This window comes from Oncorhynchus tshawytscha, linkage group LG28 (assembly GCF_018296145.1).
Source record: "Oncorhynchus tshawytscha isolate Ot180627B linkage group LG28, Otsh_v2.0, whole genome shotgun sequence".
In the NCBI taxonomy this organism is placed as follows: domain Eukaryota; kingdom Metazoa; phylum Chordata; class Actinopteri; order Salmoniformes; family Salmonidae; genus Oncorhynchus; species Oncorhynchus tshawytscha.
In genome coordinates this window covers 39,992,194-40,011,954 of record NC_056456.1, presented here as the reverse complement: position 1 = coordinate 40,011,954, position 19,761 = coordinate 39,992,194, and the positions used below count along the sequence as shown (strand labels likewise).

Here is a 19,761-nt window from a genome sequence, read left to right as displayed (position 1 = left end):
ATACCTTTGACCAGAGTGGCCGCTACTGGCCCTCCAACACCACTTCTAGCAGCACCTGGTCTCCCATCCAGGGACCGACCAGGACCGACCCTGCTTACCTTCAGAGGCAATCCAGCAGGGTGGTATGCTGTTGAAATGATTTGAGATTGAGATTTTAAAAAAAAAACTGTATTGGACCATTTTACGAAATCATTCACACAAGAGTCAGGAAGTTTCAGTCTCAGCCATGTTCTTCTGAATGTTAAGTTGTTCACTGTTTGCCAGAGCGCCATGTGTCTTCACTGACTACCACCATATGGGATGAACAGGGACATGGATGATCAACTAACAGATTAATTGATGATTCACTTTTCCAACATACACGCTGAGAAAACTGGCACACACACAGAATATGCATATAACACAACATACAACATGTAACACAACATGTACATGTGACGTGTAACAAACATAACATGATTGAAAACAAAGAGAACTAAGTGTACAAGGGTATAACAAATGTACATTCTGATTGTTGTCATTGTTAACTGTCTCTCAGTTCTGTCAATGACTCTCTCTCTCTCTCTGATGCTCAGTAGTGATTCATCGACTCATTAGTAACACAGTCCAACGTTTGTTTGTGTGTGTGTGTGTGTGTGTGTGTGTCTTTAGACCCACACAGAAACAAGAGTAATTATGTTGGAAGAAAATGTCTTCAGTTGGTATTTGTAGGTGTTCTTTGTAAACTGATTTGAGGAAGATTGGATATCAAATCAAATCAAATCCCATTTTATTAGTCACATACGCCAAATACAACAGGTGTAGACCTTACAGTGAAATGCTTACTTACTAGTCCCTAACCAGCAATGAAGTTAAAAACAATAAGGATAAGAATAAGAAATACAAGTAACAAGTAATTAAAGAGCAGCAGTATATACAGGGTGGTACCGGTACAGAGTCAATGTGCTGGTTAGTTGAGGTAGTATGTACATGTAGGTAGAGTTATTAAAGTGACTATGCATAGATGACAACAACAGAGAGTAGCAGTGGTGAAAAAGAGGGAGGGGGGGGATGCAAATAGTCTGGGTAACCATTTGATTAGATGTTCAGGAGTCTGATGGTTTGGGGGTAGAAGCTGTTTAGAAGTCTCTTGGACCTAGACTTGGTGCTCCGGTACTGCTTGCCGTGTGGTAGCAGAGAGAACAGTCTATGACTGGGGTGGTTGGGGTCTTTGACCATTTTTAGGGCCTTCCTCTGACACCGCCTGATATAGAGGTCCTGGATGGCAGGAGGCTCAGCCCCAGTGACGTACTGGGCCGTTCGCACTACCCTCTGTAGTGCCTTGCGGTTGGAAGCCGAGCAATTGCCATATCAGGCGGTGATGCAACCAGTCAGCAACCAGTCATGCTCTCGATGGCACAGCTGTAAAACCTATTGAGGATCTGATGACTCATGCCAAATACTTTCAGTTTCCTGAGGGGGAATAGGTTTTGTCATGCCCTCTTTGTCTTGGTGTGCTTGGACCATGTTAGTTTGTTGGTGATGTGGACACCAAGGAACCAAGGAACTTGAAGCTCTCAACCTGCTCCTCTGCAGCCCCGTCGATGAGAATGGGGGCATGCTCGGCCCTTTTCTTTCCTCTTTTTCCTGTAGTCCACCATCAACTCCTGTCTTGAACACATTGAGGGAGAGGTTGTGTTCTGGCACCACACGGCCAGGTCTCTGACCTCCTCCCTATAGGCTGTCTCGTCGTTGTCGGTGATCTGTTGTGTCATTGGCAAACTTAATAATGATTTTGGAGTCGTGCCAAGCTGTGCAGTCATGAGTGAACAGGGAGTACAGGAGGGGACTGAGCACGCACCCCTGAGGGACTCCTGTGTTGAGGATCAGCGTGGCGGATGTGTTGTTACCTACCCTTACCACCCAGGAGCGGCCCGTCAGGAAGTTCAGGATCCAGTTGCAGAGGGAGGTGTTTAGTGCCAGGGTCCTTAGCATATTGATGAGTTTTGAGTTCACTATGGTGTTGAATGCAGAGCTGTAGTCAATGAATAGCATTCTCACATAGGTGTTCCTTTTGTCCAGGTGGGAAACGGCAGTGTGAAGTGCAATAGAGATTGCATCATCTGTAGATATGTTGGGGCGGTATGCAAATTGGAGTGGGTCTAGGGTTTCTGGAATAACATGACCAGCCTTTCAAAGCACTTCATGGTTACAGACGTGAGTGCTATGGGTCTGTAGTCATTGAGGCAGGTTACCTCAGTTTTCTTGGGCACAGGCACTATGCTGGTCTGCTTAAAACATGTTGGTTTTACAGACTCGGACAGGGAGAGGTTGAAAATGTCTGAGAAACCACTTGCCAGTTGGTCAGTGCATGCTCGCAGTACAAGTCCTGGTAATCCATCTGGCCCTGTGGCCTTGTGAATGTTTACATATTTAACGGTCTTAGTCACATCGGCTTTGGAGGGGACTTAGAGCATGATCACACAGTCTTCTGGAACAGCTAGTGCTCTCATGCATGTTTCAGTGATATTTGCCTCGATGCGAGCATAGAACTAGTTTAGCTTATCTGGTAGACTCGTGCCACTGGGCAGCTCTTGGCTGTGCTTCTCTTTGTAGTCTGTAATGGTTTGCAAGCCCTGCCACATCTGACGAGCATCAGAGCCGGTCTAGTACAATTTGATCTTAGTCCTGTATTGACGCTTTGCCTGTTTGATGGTTCATCGGAGGGCATAGAGGGATTTCTTAGAAGCTTCCGGGATAGAGTCCTGCTCCTTGAAAGTGGCAGCTCTACCCTTTAGCTCAGTGCGGATGTTGCCTGTAATCTATGGCTTCTGGTTGGGGTATGTAGGTACGGTCACTGTGGGGACGACGTCATCGATGCATTTATTGATGAAGCCAATGACAGATGTGGTGTAGTCCTCAATGCCATCGGAGGAATCCCAGAACATATTCCAGTCTGTGCAAAACAGTCCTGTAGCTTAGCATCTGCTTCATCTGACCACTTTTTTATTGATCGAGTCACTGTTGCTTCCTGCTTTAATTTGTGCTTGTACGCTGGAATCAGGAGGATAGAATTATGGTCAGATTTGCCAAATGGAGGGCGAGGGAGAGGCGTGTGTGGAGTAAAGAAGGCCAAGAGTTTTTTCTCCCTCTAGTTACACATTTAACATGCTGATATAAATTTGGTAAAATGGAATACAGCTCATTCAATGCTGTCTTAGTGCCAGCGTCAGTCTGTGATGGTATGTAAACAGTTATGAAAAATACAGATTAAAACTCTCTAGGTAGATAGTGTGGTCAACATCTTATCATGAGATACTCAGGCGAGCAATAGCTCGAGACTTCCTTAGATATCGTGCACCAGCTGTTATTTGACAAAAATACATAGTCCGCCACCCCTTGTCTTACCAGACGCCTCTGTTCTATCCTGACGGTACAGCGGATAACCAGCCAGCTATATTTTGTTGATAGTGTCACCGTTCAGCCACGACTCCGTGAAGCATAAGATGTTACAGTTTTGAATGTCCCATTGCAAGTTTAATCTTCCGCGTAGGTCATCTATTTTATTGTCTAAAGATTGCACGTTTGCTAGCAGAATAGAAGGAAGTGGGGGTTTATTCGATCGCCTACGAATTCTCAGAAGGCAGCCCGCACTCTGGCCCCTTTATCTCCGCCTCCTCTTCACGCAAATCACGGGGATCTGGGCCTGTTCCCGAGAAAGCAGTATATCACGTCAGACTTGTTAAAGGGAAAAAAAGCATTCTGCTAGTCCGTGGTGAGTAATCACAGTCCTGATGTCTAGAAGTTATTTTCGGTCATAAGAGACGGTAGTGGCAACATTATGTACAAAATAATAAATAAATAAAAAGTTACAAACAGCGCAAATAAACAAACAAAAAGACACAATTGTTTCGGGATATGTAAAATGTCAGCCATCTTCTCCGGCTCCACTTTTCTGTCCTGGTATGTCAGGGTAAGGAAGACTTTGCCCTAAAAGAGAAGCTGACAGAGCTGCCATCACACTGTGACCATGTGGAATAAAGCTGTACAGTGTTTACAGACCTAGGGCCTAGGGAAACATCATGTGATGCCAACTGTCTGTACCTTTCATACTGTTTCATCATGGCCACCACGATCAAAGTCTGGGTCGGAGTAGGAGAGAGAGAGAGGCGCTCGGGGGGACCAGTTGGGGGTGTACCTCGGATTTGTGGGTAGGAACAGAAACACCACGACTCAGACATATCACACCACAGATTAGCCTAACCTGACAATGTTTAAGAGATGAGGATTATTTAATCCTTTGATGAAAGGGAAGAATAATCTGTCACGGTAAAGCATCATGGAATCACTAGAGACAGTGAAGGATACAGACAGTCAAATCGACACATTGTTCAGAATCCAGTTTTAATATGAATCAACCATCAAAAGCACAGGAAAACATTACCTCATTACTGTTACAGGAAAACAGATGAACTGTATAAAGAGCTCATTTACTTGGCATCATTGACAGACGGTTAGGAATTGGACATGAAGAACCTACACAAATAGGTATTTTTATTTTCCTCACCCAAATATGTAAACTTAATTGTATATAACTATAAATATATAACTTAATTGTATATGCATCAAGGTTTGTCATCCATCCTATAGAATCTCAACTTGATGTACGTAGAGCGATTGAGGTATACCATTCTGTGGGATCATATGTATCTGGCAGAAGAAGCTTTAGTTGAGAGGACAATACCTATTGGCTTTGTGGACATTTTTACATTACTCATTTTTATTTTGCAACTTCTTGATTTAGCACAAATAAGAAAGAAAAAAACTAGATTTAATAGTTGGAAAGAACAAGTCCTGTTTAGAGAGCTCACTTTGAGTTGATTGTTGTTGTTCAATTTGGTTTAGTAACCCTTAGTAACCATATATATATATATATATATATGGTTACTAAGGGTTACAAAACCATATATATATATAGGCCTATTATGTGTATAACCCTTCACTGTAGAGTAGATTAGAGTATAGTCTTGGAGGGGGAGAATAATGCTTTAAGTGCTTTATAAAGGCCAATATTTACAAAAGGAGATTCTTCATAATTACAAAATAGAGAAGATTTGTATTCAACTGCTGATATTAACATTGTATTCCAAAAACAACGACAACATAGGACTACTTACTTACTTACCAATTTGTTTCTCAACAGACATTTAAAACAAACAAATATATTTATTGCAAATGTATTTTCTATATAGTATTACTAACATGTATTTATTATAACATTATTAAAACATTTTATGAAGAGTCTTGGTACACATGCATGGTTTTTTTGAAGAGTGGACTCAGAAAGAGAACAGTATTGTACAAAATAATAATAATAATTACAGTTTATAAAAATGCACTTTTTTGTAGCACCTTTGGTTTTCTGTGTTCCGCACAAAAGCACCTCTGTGGTTGTATCTGGAGCAACACTGGAGCTACCAGACAGGGAGGCTGGGCTGGGGGAGGGACGCGGAGACTGGAGCTACCAGACAGGGAGGCTGGGCTGGGGGAGGGACGCGGAGACTGGAGGTACCAGACAGGGAGGCTGGGCTGGGGAGGCACGCGGAGACTGGAGGTACCAGACAGGGAGGCTGGGCTGGGGAGGGACGCGGAGACTGGAGCTACCAGACAGGGAGGCTGGGCTGAGGGAGGGACGAGGAGACTGGAGCTACCAGACAGGGAGGCTGGGCTGGGGGAGGGACGAGGAGACTGGAGCTACCAGACAGGGAGGCTGGGCTGGGGGAGGGACGAGGAGACTGGAGTTACCAGACAGGGAGGCTGGGCTGGGGGAGGGATGAGGAGACTGTAACTACCAGACAGGGAGACTGGGCTTGGGGAGGGACGAGGAGACTGGAGCTACCAGACAGGGAGACTGGGTTGGGGGAGGGACGAGGAGACTGGAGCTACCAGACAGGGAGACTGGGCTGGGGTAGGGCCGAGGACACTGGAGCTACCAGACAGGGAGACTGGGCTGGGGGAGGGACGAGGGACTGGAGCTACCAGACAGGGAGGCTGGGCTGGGGGAGGGACGAGGAGACTGGAGCTACCAGACAGGGAGGCTGGGGAAGGGAGGAGGGGACTGGAGCTACCAGACAGGGAGGCTGGGCTGGGGGAGGAGGGAGGAAGGGGGCTTGGCAGGTGAGTGGAACGTCTCTCTAGATAAGGTCATGGGGTATAAGGGACGAGAAGTGGGAAAGACGAGGAGAGGAAAGGGGGCGTTGGGGTGAGTGGAACGTCTCTCTAGATAAGGTCATGGGGTATAAGGGACGAGAAGTGGGAAAGACGAGGAGAGGAAAGGGGGGCGTTGGGGTGAGTGGATCCTCCCTCTGTTTGCTGAAAGTGCACCACTGTCCGTCAACGGCATCAAACGTCCTTTATTCCTCATGTCCCTCCTGTTACAAGGTAAAGTCACTATGTGATTGGCCCTACAAGGGCGAGAAGTATTCCCCTGGGACAATGCTTCTACGACAGGGCAGAGGAGGGCGGCACGCTGTTCTCGAGTGGGGGCGGGGGCAGCGTGCTGCTGGTCTGAAACTGGTGGTCTGATCACCTTATCAAGGATATAAAACACAGGTTTGGTTTAGAGCCTGAGGCCAGGTCGAGTGGAGTATAGGGAGGGTGAGTGATTGATGTCAGGTATTCAGTCGGCAGTACAAGGCATGCATGGAACAGAACACCCTCTAACCCTGTCCTTCAGCTGGTCGGGGGTCGGGGGTCGGGGATCGGGGGGGGTGGTGGTCAGGTCCTAGCCCATGAAGCAGACAGGGCCCACCTCGAAACCGAACCGCTGGCTGGGTTCACCAAAGTCATTGAACATGACGTCGATGACGGGCACCTGGTCAATGCGAGGAGTGTTGATCTCCATCACCGTCTTGGAGTATCCCGACTTCAGCTGGAGAGAATAGAAGTGAAGATGGAGGAGGGGGTGGAAGGGAAGGCGGAGGAGGGGGAAGGGTGGAAGGGAAGGCGGAGGAGGGGGAAGGGTGGAAGGGAAGGCGGAGGAGGGGGAAGGGTGGAAGGGAAGGCGGAGGAGGGGGAGGGTGGAAGGGAAGGTGGAGGAGGGGAAGGGTGGAAGGGAAGGCGGAGGAGGGGGGGGAAGGGAAAGGGAGAGTGAAGGGGAAAGAGGGGGTGGGACAAGGGGGAGCGAGTTACTGTGGTGATCAAGATCTGATAAAGAACTACCAGTTACCAGGATCAATATAACCTGTATAGAAAATAACCTAAACACCGCATATAATATAACCTAAATACTGTATATAATATAACCTAAATACTGTGTATAATATGACTTAAACACTGCATAGAATATAACCTAAATACTGTATACAATATAAATATATTATATACAATATATGTTATATATAATATATCCTTTATATGATATAATTTACATTCTGTATATAATATAACCTGCATATAATATAAATTCTATATAATATAACCTACAAACTGTATATAATATAATTTACATACTGTATATAATATAACCTGTATATAAAATAATCTACATTCTGTCACGCCCTGGTCGAAGTATTTTGTGTTTATCTTCATGTATTGGGTCAGGCCAGGGTGTGGCATGGGGTTTTTGTAATTGTGGTGTGTTTGTCTTGGGGTTTTGGTGGTGGTATTGGGATTGTAGCTAGTGGGGTTATCTAGCAAAGTCTATGGCTGTCTGGAGTGGTTCTCAATCAGAGGCAGGTGCTTATCGTTGTCTCTGATTGGGAACCATATTTAGGCAGCCATATTCTTTGAGTTTGTCGTGGGTGATTGTCCTTAGTGTCTTTGTTCCTGTCGCTGTGTTAGTTGACACAAGTATAGGCTGTTTCGGTTTTCGTTACGTTTATTTGTTTTGTAGTGTTTGTATTGATTCGTGTTTTTGTTGATTAAAGATGGATCGCAATCTACACGCTGCATTTTGGTCCGACTCTCCTTCACACCTAGAAAACCGTTACACATTCGGTATATAATATAACCTGTATATAATATAGCCTGTATATAATATAACCTGTATATAATATAACCTGTATATAATATAACCTGTATATAATATAACCTGTATATAATATAACCTGTATATAATATAATCTACATACTGTATATAATATAACCTGTATATAATATAACATGTATATAATATAATCTACATACTGTATATAATATAACCTGTATATAATATAACATGTATATAATATAATCTACATACTGTATATAATATAACATGTATATAATATAACCTGTATATAATATAATCTACATACTGTATATATAATATAACCTGTATATAATATAACCTAAATACTCTATATAATATAACCTGTATATAATATAACCTGTATATAATATAACCTGTATATAATATAACCTGTATATAATATAACCTAAATACTCTATGTAATATAACCTGTATATAATATAACCTGTATATAATACAACCTAATTACTCTATACAATATAACCTGTATATAATATAACCTGTATATAATATAACCTGTATATAATATAACCTGTATATAATATAACCTGTATATAATATAACCTGTATATAATATAACCTGTATATAATATAACCTGTATATAATATAACCTAATTACTCTATGTAATATAACCTGTATGTAATATAACCTAAATACTGTATATAATATAACCTGTATATAATCTATACTGTGTCCTTACTGAGCATCCATCTGAAAGTGCCTTGATGAAGGGGTTATTATCGTAGGACATCTCCTCGTCGTTGTAACCCAGGAAGCGTAGAGCCTTGTCGTAGCCGTCTGCCTTGGCATCGTACCAGGCTACAGACTGGTGGCAGATGTAGGTGAAATTCTGACGGGCCGTTGAGCTGAGCAGCTTCAGGAAGGTCATCTGGACTGTCTGGATGGTGTTCTCATCCATGTCCACATAGTTCAACTGGGGGAGGGGGTAGAGGGGGAGGGAGAGGGGAGGGGGGGGGTAGAGGGGGAGGGAGAGGGGAGGGGGAGAGGGGGGGAGGGGGAGGGAGGGGGGGTAGAGGGGAGGGGAGGTAGAGGGGAGGGAGAGGTAGAGGGGAGGGAGAGGGGAGGTAGAGGAGAGGGGGAGGGAGAGGTAGAGGGGAGGGAGAGGGGAGGTAGAGGAGAGGGGGAGGAGAGGGGGAGAGGGAGGGGAGGAGAGGGGGCAGAGGGGAGGGAGAGGTAGAGGGGAGGGGAGGAGAGGGGGAGGGATGGGGAGGAGAGGGGACAGAGGGGGGGGTAGAGGGGAGGGGGAGGTAGAGGGGAGGGAGAGGGGAGGTAGAGGAGAGGGGGAGGGAGAGGGGAGGTAGAGGAGAGGGGGAGGGAGAGGGGAGGTAGAGGAGAGGGGAGGGAGGGAGGGAGGGGGGCAGAGGGGGAGGGAGAGGGGAGGGGAGGAGAGGGGAGGGGAGATAGAGGGGAGGGAGAGGTAGAGGGGAGGTAGAGGAGAGGGGGAGGAGAGGGGAGGGAGAAGGGGGCAGAGGGGGGTAGAGGGGAGGGGGTTAGAGGGAGGGGCAGAGGGGAGGGAGAGGGGAGGTAGAGGGGGCAAAGGGGAGGGAGAGGGAGGTAGAGGGGAGGGGGTTAGAGGGGAGGGGGAGGGGGAGGAGAGGGGGCAGAGGGGGAGGGAGAGGGGAGGTAGAGGAGAGGAGGCAGAGGGGGAGGGAGAGGGGAGGGGGAGGAGAGGGGCAGAGGGGGAGGGAGAGGGGAGGTAGAGGAGAGGGGGCAGAGGGGGGGGGAGAGGGGAGGTGGAGGTAGAGGTAGAGGGGGGGGCAGAGGGGGAGGGAGAGGGGAGGTAGAGGAGAGGGGGCAGAGGGGGAGGGAGAGGGGAGGTAGAGGAGAGGGGGCAGAGGGGGAGGGAGAGGGAGAGAGGTAGAGAAAGGGTGACAGTTGTCATTGAAAGTGACTGTGAATATCAGAAATCTATAACTGCTTTGAGAGGTGGATATTTTCTACACTTACTATTTTTCCACGTTTGAATTCACTGAACCATGATCCTGGAGCCTCCTTGGGCCAGTTCGAGATTCTGACCTGTTACACAGACATAAAACAACAGGCTAACTGTTAATGTCTCTGAATAATATATATATATATATATACAGAAAAGGTCTAACAGCGAGTGTGAAAATGCAGGTTCGAATTGACTGCAACTTGTTCTTGTATCCATAGACACTATAGACATTGTTTCCCAGTGACGTACGCCAGCGGACTTCTTGTCGGGGTAGATACAGGTCTCTCCTCCAGCGGTGAAGTTACAGTAGACCTTGAAGGAGTCTCCGGTACAGCCCTGGTTAGGATCGATCCAGTATTCACCTGAACACCACAACACACAGTCATTAACATGATGTATTGGGGCCCTATGACAAGGGTATTAACATGATGTACTGGGGACCTATGACAAGGGTATTAACATGATGTACTGGGGCCCTATGGCAAGGGTATAAGTCAGTTAAGAACAAATTCTTATTTTCAATGACGGCCTAGGAACCGTGGGTTAACTGCCTGTTCAGGGGCAGAAAGCCTTGGTACCAGTCTGGTTATGTTGTCTTGCCAACTCCTTATCACGTATTGTCACACCAAACATTGTTGGTATGATCGCACACACAGATCTGGGACCAGACTAGGTGCAGTTTGTTGTACTGTCGACCTATGGCAAGGTCAAATGTAAAACATCCTATACCAGGACTATTCAACTACTTTTAACACCAGGTGACTGAAATCTCTGTCTCTAGCCAATTAGAGATGCTAGCCAATAAAAAATAAAAAAATTGTTTACCTTTATTTAACTAGGCAAGTCAGTTAAGAACAAATTCTTATTTTCAATGACAGCCTAGGAACAGTGGGTTAACTGCCTGTTCAGGGGCAGAACGACAGATTTGTACCTTGTCAGCTCAGGGGTTTGAACTTGCAACCTTCCGGTTACTAGTCCAACGCTCTAACCACCAGGCTACCCTGCCGCCCAATGATGAACTACCAGGTAGAACGTAAACCAGCAGTAAGTGCATGAACCCTCCACACAGCTGACTGGTCCTGTTATTTATCTCTCTAACCCACCGTCAGGGAAGTCAGGCTGGCTGAGGTGCAGGTCGTTACAGGTCCTGGCAGGGTTGTCCTGTGTTCCCATGGGGAACTTCATCCTCTCGATGTCCTGCTTCAAGTTATTCAGGGACCCGAACACGTCCTCCATGTCCGCTGTGGCCTCCATGCCGTAGTCCGCCATGCCTCCCGCCTCGTCGCCCTGCACAGAGTCGTCCTCCGCCTGCCGTCTGTTCTTCCTGCTCGCCTGCTGGATGGGCAGCGGCTGGATGATGTCACCAGGAGGACCCTGGTTGGAAGAGCACAGAGGTTAGGGGTCAGTGAAATTGGCCAATACAGAGACAGGGACGAAAAGGTCCATTTAAAGTGGATCATCGTGAAAGCATCTGAGATCTTGTTGAGAGAGGAAATGAGCTCTTGGAAATGTCAACTTACAGGAGCTCCAGGTGGTCCGATCACACCAGTGTCTCCTTTCTGGCCAGATCCACCCTACAAAAACAGACACAGGACACAAGGAAGTTATCACACCAGTCATATAGGACGGAGAGATCTTCTAAAAGGGATGTTTCTGTATAAGCACTTTGTGACATCTGCTGATATAAGAAGGGCTTTATAAAATACATTTGATTGGATTTGATTGATTCTAATGAACAGAACTTACTGATGATCCCTTGGACCCCTTAGAGCCTACAGGTCCCTAGGTTAAGAAAAGAGAGACACACAGTGAACAATAACACTAGGACCGTGATGAAATGGTAGACATGAAGATGTTTAGACATAAAGATGTTTAGACAAAGATGTTTAGACATAAAGATGTTTAGACATAAAGATGTTTAGACAAAGATGTTTAGACAAAGATGTTTAGACATAAAGATGTTTAGACATAAAGATGTTTAGACAAAGATGTTTAGACATACAGATGTTTAGACATAAAGATGTTTAGACAAAGATGTTTAGACAAAGATGTTTAGACATGAAGATGTTTAGACATGAAGATGTTTAGACATAAAGATGTTTTGACATAAAGATGTTTAGACATGAAGATGTTTAGACAAAGATGTTTAGACATGAAGATGTTTTGACATAAAGATGTTTAGACATAAAGATGTTTAGACAAAGATGTTTAGACAAAGATGTTTAGACATGAAGATGTTTTGACATAAAGATGTTTAGACATAAAGATGTTTAGACAAAGATGTTTAGACAAAGATGTTTAGACAAAGATGTTTAGACATGAAGATGTTTAGACATGAAGATGTTTAGACAAAGATGTTTAGACATAAAGATGTTTAGACAAAGATGTTTAGACATAAAGATGTTTAGACAAAGATGTTTAGACATGAAGATGTTTAGACATGAAGATGTTTAGACATAAAGATGTTTTGACATGAAGATGTTTAGACAAAGATGTTTAGACATAAAGATGTTTAGACATACAGATGTTTAGACATAAAGATGTTTAGACATGAAGATGTTTAGACAAAGATGTTTAGACATAAAGATGTTTAGACATACAGATGTTTAGACATAAAGATGTTTAGACAAAGATGTTTAGACAAAGATGTTTAGACATGAAGATGTTTAGACATAAAGATGTTTAGACAAAGATGTTTAGACAAAGATGTTTAGACATGAAGATGTTTAGACAAAGATGTTTAGACAAAGATGTTTAGACAAAGATGTTTAGACATGAAGATGTTTAGACAAAGATGTTTAGACAAAGATGTTTAGACAAAGATGTTTAGACATAAAGATGTTTAGACAAAGATGTTTTGACATAAAGATGTTTTGGAACTTACAGGAATTCCAGGAGGACCAGGAGGACCAAGAGGACCAGCAGAACCTCCAACACCCTACAGAGACACAGTACAGCAGTAGTAACCAATGAGATGACACTTTACAGTACTATTAACCAATGAGATGGCACTTTACATGAAGGCATTCTTCAACACTTTATAATAGTATGAACCAATGAGATGACACTTTATAGTCGTATGAACCAATGAGCTAACACTTTACATAAAGGTGTAGATAATAAAAGGTAATTCATCGACTATTAATCATCTGTTTATAGATCAATGAGTAATAAACTTGTCAGTCACTTACAGTATCTCCCTTGCCTCCACCAGTTCCCTGGGGTCCAGGCAGGCCTCTGTCTCCCTTCTCTCCAAACTCACCAGGTGGTCCAATCAGACCAATCAGACCGGGGTGACCCTAGAGGACAGAGAGTGAGAGAGAGAGAGAGAGAGAGAGAGAGAGAGAGAGAGAGAGAGAGAGAGAGAGAGAGAGAGGAGGAGGGGAAGAGAGAGAGAGAAGGAGAGAGAGAGAGGGAAGAAAGAGGAGAAGGGGAAGAACGAGAGGAGAGAGAGGAGGAGGGGAAGAGATAGAGAAGGAGAAGGAGAGGGAGAGAGGGTGAGGGAGAAAGAGAGGTGAACAGTGTTAGATGGGATATTCACACAGTACATTGCAGATAATCCAACAGGAGAGCGAGAGGAATAGCTCCAGATGAACTGTCACAGAAATAGTGTATACAGACATCCACAGACAGGAGACATGCTGTTGGAGTAGTGTACTGATCAATCGTACACAAATCACAATTGTTAACATCTTTGTTTATAACAAACATCTGTTGTTCAATTATGCCAAGTAGCAATATGTATATTAAACTAACGAGCTGAAACCACCTGCGACATCATTAATGTACTCTGTGTCCGCGGGTGCCAGAACACTGTCTTAGTTAAACGGTAAAGTTAGACGGTTAGACGGTAAAGGATTCTTCTGTTTATAGCGGAGTCGTATTTAACAACGGTGGTGTGTCTATGACATCCGTTACAGCCTACTGCAAAGCCCACTAGACTACTATCACTGCCGCGTGCCAGCTCCAAACCAGAAACGTTGCTGACGTTGAAAGAGAGAGGGAGAGATAGACAGCGATGGAGAAAAAAGAGAGAGATAACCTACTCTTCTCTACAGTAGCCCAGTCTTACCTTTTCTCCCTTACCACCTGGAGTTCCTTTCAAGCCAGCGAGACCAGGGGGACCCTGGAAAGAGACAGAAAAACACTCTCAGGAATCAGTCTGTCACTGTGGATGGACCAGTATACTAAGCAGTTGATGGACCAGTATATCTAAGCAGTGGATGGACCAGTATATCTGGATGGACCAGCTAAGTTGATGTACCAGTATATCTAAGCAGTGGATGTACCAGTATATCTAAGCAGTTGATGTACCAGTATATCTAAGCAGTGGATGGACCAGTATATCTAAGCAGTGGATGGACCAGTATACTAAGCAGTGGATGTACCAGTATATCTAAGCAGTGGATGTACCAGTATATCTAAGCAGTTGATGTACCAGTATATCTAAGCAGTTGATGTACCAGTATATCTAAGCAGTTGATGGACCAGTATATCTAAGCAGTGGATGGACCAGTATTTCTAAGCAGTGGATGGACCAGTATATCTAAGCAGTGGATGGACCAGTATACTAAGCAGTGGATGGCCCAGTATACTAAGGATAAGTTACCCCAATATGAGGTGCTGTGAGCTGGGGAAAAGGGGCTACGTAAATACAAAACCTTGTAATTATCATGTTGTTATTACCATCGGTCCAGGAGGTCCGTCCATTCCAGAAGCACCTGGAAGTCCTTGTTCACCCTGAGAGTAAGTATCACATCATCCATTACATTATCCTTCACATTATCCATCACATTACCGTTCCCATTACCACACAATTATAATCGTGATAATGTGACGATAAGTATATAGCAGACACTGTCATCTGATTAGTTAGGACTTGAATGGAGCGTGTTAACTCATTCTATTGATTGATTTATTTGTTATTTTACCAGGTAAGATAACTGAGAACACATTCTCTTTTTACAGCAACGACCTGGGGAATAGTTACAGGGGAGCGGAGGGGGAGGAATGAGCCTTTTGGAAGCTGGGGATGACTAGCTGACCGTGATGGTTTGAGGGCCAGATTGGGAATTTAGCCAGGAGACCGGGGTTAACACCCCTACTCTTACTATAAGTGCCATGAGATCTTTAGTGACCACAAAGAGTCAGGACACCCGTTTTAATGTCTCATCTGAAAGAGGGCACTTTACACAGGGCAATGTCCCATTCACTATATTAATACTCTGGGGGCATTGGGATCTTCTTAGACCCGAGTAAAGAGCTTCTCCTACTGACACTCCAACACTTCCAGCAGCATCTGGTCTCCCATCCAGGGACCGACCTGGACCGACCCTACTTAGCTTCAGAGGCTTCAGGGGCAACTCATGACAGTGATACTGTAGCGTATGTATCAAAATATAACAGGTGATGTATAGCTAGATAACTCACGACAGGGCCGGGGATTCCACGCAGGCCGTCAGGCCCAGGCTTCCCAGAGGGCCCCTGGGGTCCAACAGGTCCAGTTTTACCATCAGGCCCCTCGGCTCCAGCCTCACCCTGCAAAACACAATTATAACGCTCAATACACCTGTATCAATACCTTCAGCCACATCCTGGAGTTACATAGTAGTAATTCCCAGCTACATTCAAATACATTCAGCATGACCTTCCAGAGATACCTTATATGGCCTGCGGTAGTGAGGGTTCCTGAGGAGAAGTTTGAGAACCAGTTGCCTGGGTAACCAGAGCAATAAGCTTCTTTTCCATACATATTATAGACAAGGAAGACAGAGAGATCTAGAAATTAGACTTGTGAAAACTGTTTAATAAAGTTCAATACAGTTGTATCGTACTACTACAACTGGCTCGAAAAAAAGTTGAATGGCCGATATCAATACTACGCAGGCCAGTGTCTCTTGGCCAAGAGTTGAGGAGAGACTGACAGCATCACTTCTTCTTTTTTAGAAGAAACGTTAATGTGTTGAACATTCCAAATGGTTTGCATAGCTCTGACCAACACACTTATCCCACCAGACGTGCCACCAGGCAAATCCAGAACTAATTCAGAAAAGTGTACAGTGTTACATAGAGTCCTTAATGCATGTAACTCCCTTCCATCTCATATTGCTCAAAATGAACAGCCAACCAGATTTAAAAAAACAGATAAAGCAACACATCATGGCTCTATTCTATTTGTGTGTATGTATTCATATGTGCCATTGATGTAGTTCTGTCCTTGAGCTGTTCTTGTCTATTAATGTTCTGTGTTATGTCATGTTTTATGTTCTGTGTGGACCCCAGGAAGAGTAGCTCATGCTTTTGCAACAGCTAATAGGGATCCTCATAAAATAATTATATATATATATATATATAATTAGGATATACATACATACATACATACAGTACACGGCACACCTGTTAATTGAAAAGCATTCCAGGTGACTACCTCATGAAGCTGGTTGAGAGAATCCCAAGAGTGTGCAAAGCTGTCATCAAGGCAAAGGGTGGCTACTTTAAAGAATCTCAAATGTAAAATATATTTTGATTAGTTTAACACATTTTTTTGGTTACTACATGATTCCACATGTGTTATTTCATAGTTGTGATGTCTTCACTGTTATTCTACAATGTAGAAAATAGTAAAAAAATAAAGAAAAACCCTGTGTGTCCAAACTTTGACTGGTACTGTAGATACAGTTGAACTCTGAAGTTTACATACACCTTAGCCAAATACATTTAAACTCAGTTTCACAATTCCTGACATTTAATCCTAGTAAAAATCCCCTGTCATAAGTCAGTTAGGATCACCACTTTACTTTAAGAATGTGAAATGTCAGAATAATAGTAGAGAGAATGATTTATTTCAGCTTTTATTTCTTTCATCACATTCCCAGTGGGTCAGAAGTTTACATACACTCAATTAGTATTTGGTAACATTGCCTTTAAATTGTTTAACGTGGGTCAAATGTTTCGGGTAGCCTTCCACAAACTTCCCACAATAAGTTGGGTGAATTTTGGCCCACTCCTCCTGACAGAGCTGGTGTAACTGAGTAAGGTTTGTAGGCCTCCTTGCTCGCACACGCTTTTTCAGTCCTGCCTACATATTTTCTATGGGATTGAGGTCAGGGCTTTGTGATGGCCACTCCAATACCTTGACTTTGTTGTCCTTGAGCCATTTTGCCACAACTTTGGAAGTATGCTTGGGGTCATTGTCCATTTGGAAGACCCATTTGCGACCAAGCTTTAACTGATGTCTTGAGATATTGCTTCAATATATCCACATAATTTTCCTGCCTCATGATGCCATCTATTTTGTGAAGTGCATCAGTCCCTCAGGCAGCAAAGCTCCCCCACAACAAGATGCTGCCACCCCCGTGCTTCACGGTTGGGATGGTGTTCTTCGGCTTGCAAGCCTCTCCCTTCTTCCTCCAAACATAATGATGGTCATTATGGCCAAACAGTTCTATTTTTGTTTCATCAGACCAGAGGACATTTCTCCAAAAAGTACGATCTTTGTCCCCATGTGCAGTTGAAAACCGTAGTCTGGAGGTTTTGGAGCAGTGGCTTCGTTTTAATCGTTTTTACTATGGATATAGATACTTTTGTACCTGTTTCCTACAGCATCTTCACAAGATCCTTTGCTGTTGTTCTGGGATTGATTTGCACTTTTCGCACCAAAGTACGTTCATCTCTTGGAGACAGAACGCTTCTCCTTCCTGAGTGGTATGACGGCTGCATGGTCCCATGGTGTTTATACTTGTGTACTATTGTTTGTACAGATGAACGTGATACCTTCAGGCCTTCAAGATACCATTTTTTGTGGAGGTCTTGGCTGATTTATTTGGATTTTCCCATGATGTCAAGGAAAGAGGCCCTGAGTTTGAAGGTAGGCCTTGAAATACATCCACAGGTACACCTCCAATTGACTCAAATTATGTCAATTAGCCTATCAGAAGCTTCTAAAGCCATGATATAATTTTCTGTTTAAAGGCACAGTCAACTTAGTGTATGTAAACTTCTGACCCACTGGAATTGTGATACAGTGAATTATAGGTGAAATAATCTGTTTGTAAACAATTGTTGGAGAAATTACTTGTGTCATGCACAAAGTAGATGTCCTAACCGACTTGCCAAAACTATAGTTTGTTATCAACAAGAAATGTGTGGAGTGGTTGAAAAACGAGTTTTAATGACTCCAACGTCAGTGTATGTAAACTTCCAACGTCACCTGTATATACTGAAGTTCTCGGGAGGATTCTATAAGAATTAAGTTTTATTCAAACCTAAACAGATAAAGCTCCTTTCAAAGGTGTTTGGGAATTACAACAATCACACCACCTGTCATCTATCAGCCATGAGAACAGACACAAAAGATTGGAGATCCATGGATTTACCATCAGATCGGATAACGGGGTTGGAGGATTAAAACAATTCTGACAACCAATTATAAGCCAGCTTTGACAGACCAGGAAGTTCTGAGGGGCTTTTGTCCTGTCTCCATCACATCAACTCTAATCCTACACTTCTGTTAGAATGGACGTGTGTGTGTGTGTGTCTGTGTGTGTGCGTCTGTGCCTCTTACCTTAGAACCCTTCTCTCCTTGTCTTCCCTCAGTACCGGCTGGTCCAATGGGTCCCTGGGGGGAAAGAGACACCACTCATCAGCTTGGTATACAGTGTCCAATCACAGATGGTTAAAACAGTCTAAAGACAATACAACATCAATCAATCAATCCATTTATTTATAAAGCCCTTTTTACATCAGCCAATGTCACACAGTGCTGTACAGAAACCCAGCATAAAACCCCATCTATTTAGCATAAAAAAAACTATCTATTTAGTATACACTTGGGAAAAAAATATAGTGCTTATTCAAGTATATATATATATATATATATATATATATATATATATATATATATATATATATATATATATATATATGTGTATATATGATGAGTAATAACTACTGATGATCATTTCTCAATATACGACTGATGACCTTGACTAGAAGCAGAACCAGTGTATAGCAGGTCCGATAGGGACAATCAGCTATAGTACCTTATCAATATATGACTGATGACCTTGACTAGAAGGATATGACTATATTATTACAATGTTATGAATATATTATGACTATATTAACATCGATATGACTATATTATGACTATACTAATACCTATATGATTGTATTAATACCTACATGACTATATTAATACTATATTATGACTATATTAATACCTATATGACTATATTAATACCTATATGACTATATTAATACTATATTATGACTATATTAATACTATATTATGACTATATTAATATCTATATGACTATATTAATACCTATGTGTCTATATTAATACTATAGTATGACTATATTAATACCTATATGTGTATATTAATACTATAGTATGACTATATTAATACCTATATGACTATATTAATACATATATGACTATATTAATACCTATATGACTATATTAATACTATATTATGACTATATTAATACCTATATGACTATATTAATACTATATTATGACTATATTAATACATATGACTATATTAATACCTATATGACTATATTAATACTATATTATGACTATATTAATACCTATATGACTATATTAATACTATATTATGACTATATTAATACCTATATGACTATATTAATACTATATTATGACTATATTAGGACTATATTAATACCTATGACTATATTAATACCTATATGACTATATTAATACCTATATTATGACTATATTGATACTTATATGACTATATTAATACTATATTATGACTATATTAATACCTACATGACTATATTAATACC

The 19,761-nt window shown here is 42.7% G+C and overlaps 1 protein-coding gene across 1 annotated transcript in view; it reads right to left on the bottom strand.

Moving 5' to 3' along the window:
* Positions 1 to 4,364: 4,364 nt before the first annotated feature.
* The window catches only part of LOC112226415 (collagen alpha-1(XI) chain), a 200,433-nt gene continuing 185,036 nt past the window's right edge, over positions 4,365 to 19,761 (bottom strand). Inside the window, exons 52-64 of the mRNA XM_042308330.1 lie at positions 18,513 to 18,566; positions 15,380 to 15,487; positions 14,636 to 14,689; positions 14,022 to 14,075; positions 13,141 to 13,248; positions 12,834 to 12,887; positions 11,696 to 11,731; positions 11,470 to 11,523; positions 11,053 to 11,323; positions 10,199 to 10,311; positions 9,961 to 10,029; positions 8,693 to 8,926; positions 4,365 to 6,910 (exon numbers count right to left, since the gene is read on the bottom strand). Of these exons, the coding sequence (XP_042164264.1) occupies positions 6,764 to 6,910; positions 8,693 to 8,926; positions 9,961 to 10,029; positions 10,199 to 10,311; positions 11,053 to 11,323; positions 11,470 to 11,523; positions 11,696 to 11,731; positions 12,834 to 12,887; positions 13,141 to 13,248; positions 14,022 to 14,075; positions 14,636 to 14,689; positions 15,380 to 15,487; positions 18,513 to 18,566 (1,356 nt within the window). The 3' untranslated portion in view covers positions 4,365 to 6,763. The remainder of the gene's footprint in view (positions 6,911 to 8,692; positions 8,927 to 9,960; positions 10,030 to 10,198; positions 10,312 to 11,052; positions 11,324 to 11,469; positions 11,524 to 11,695; positions 11,732 to 12,833; positions 12,888 to 13,140; positions 13,249 to 14,021; positions 14,076 to 14,635; positions 14,690 to 15,379; positions 15,488 to 18,512; positions 18,567 to 19,761) is intronic.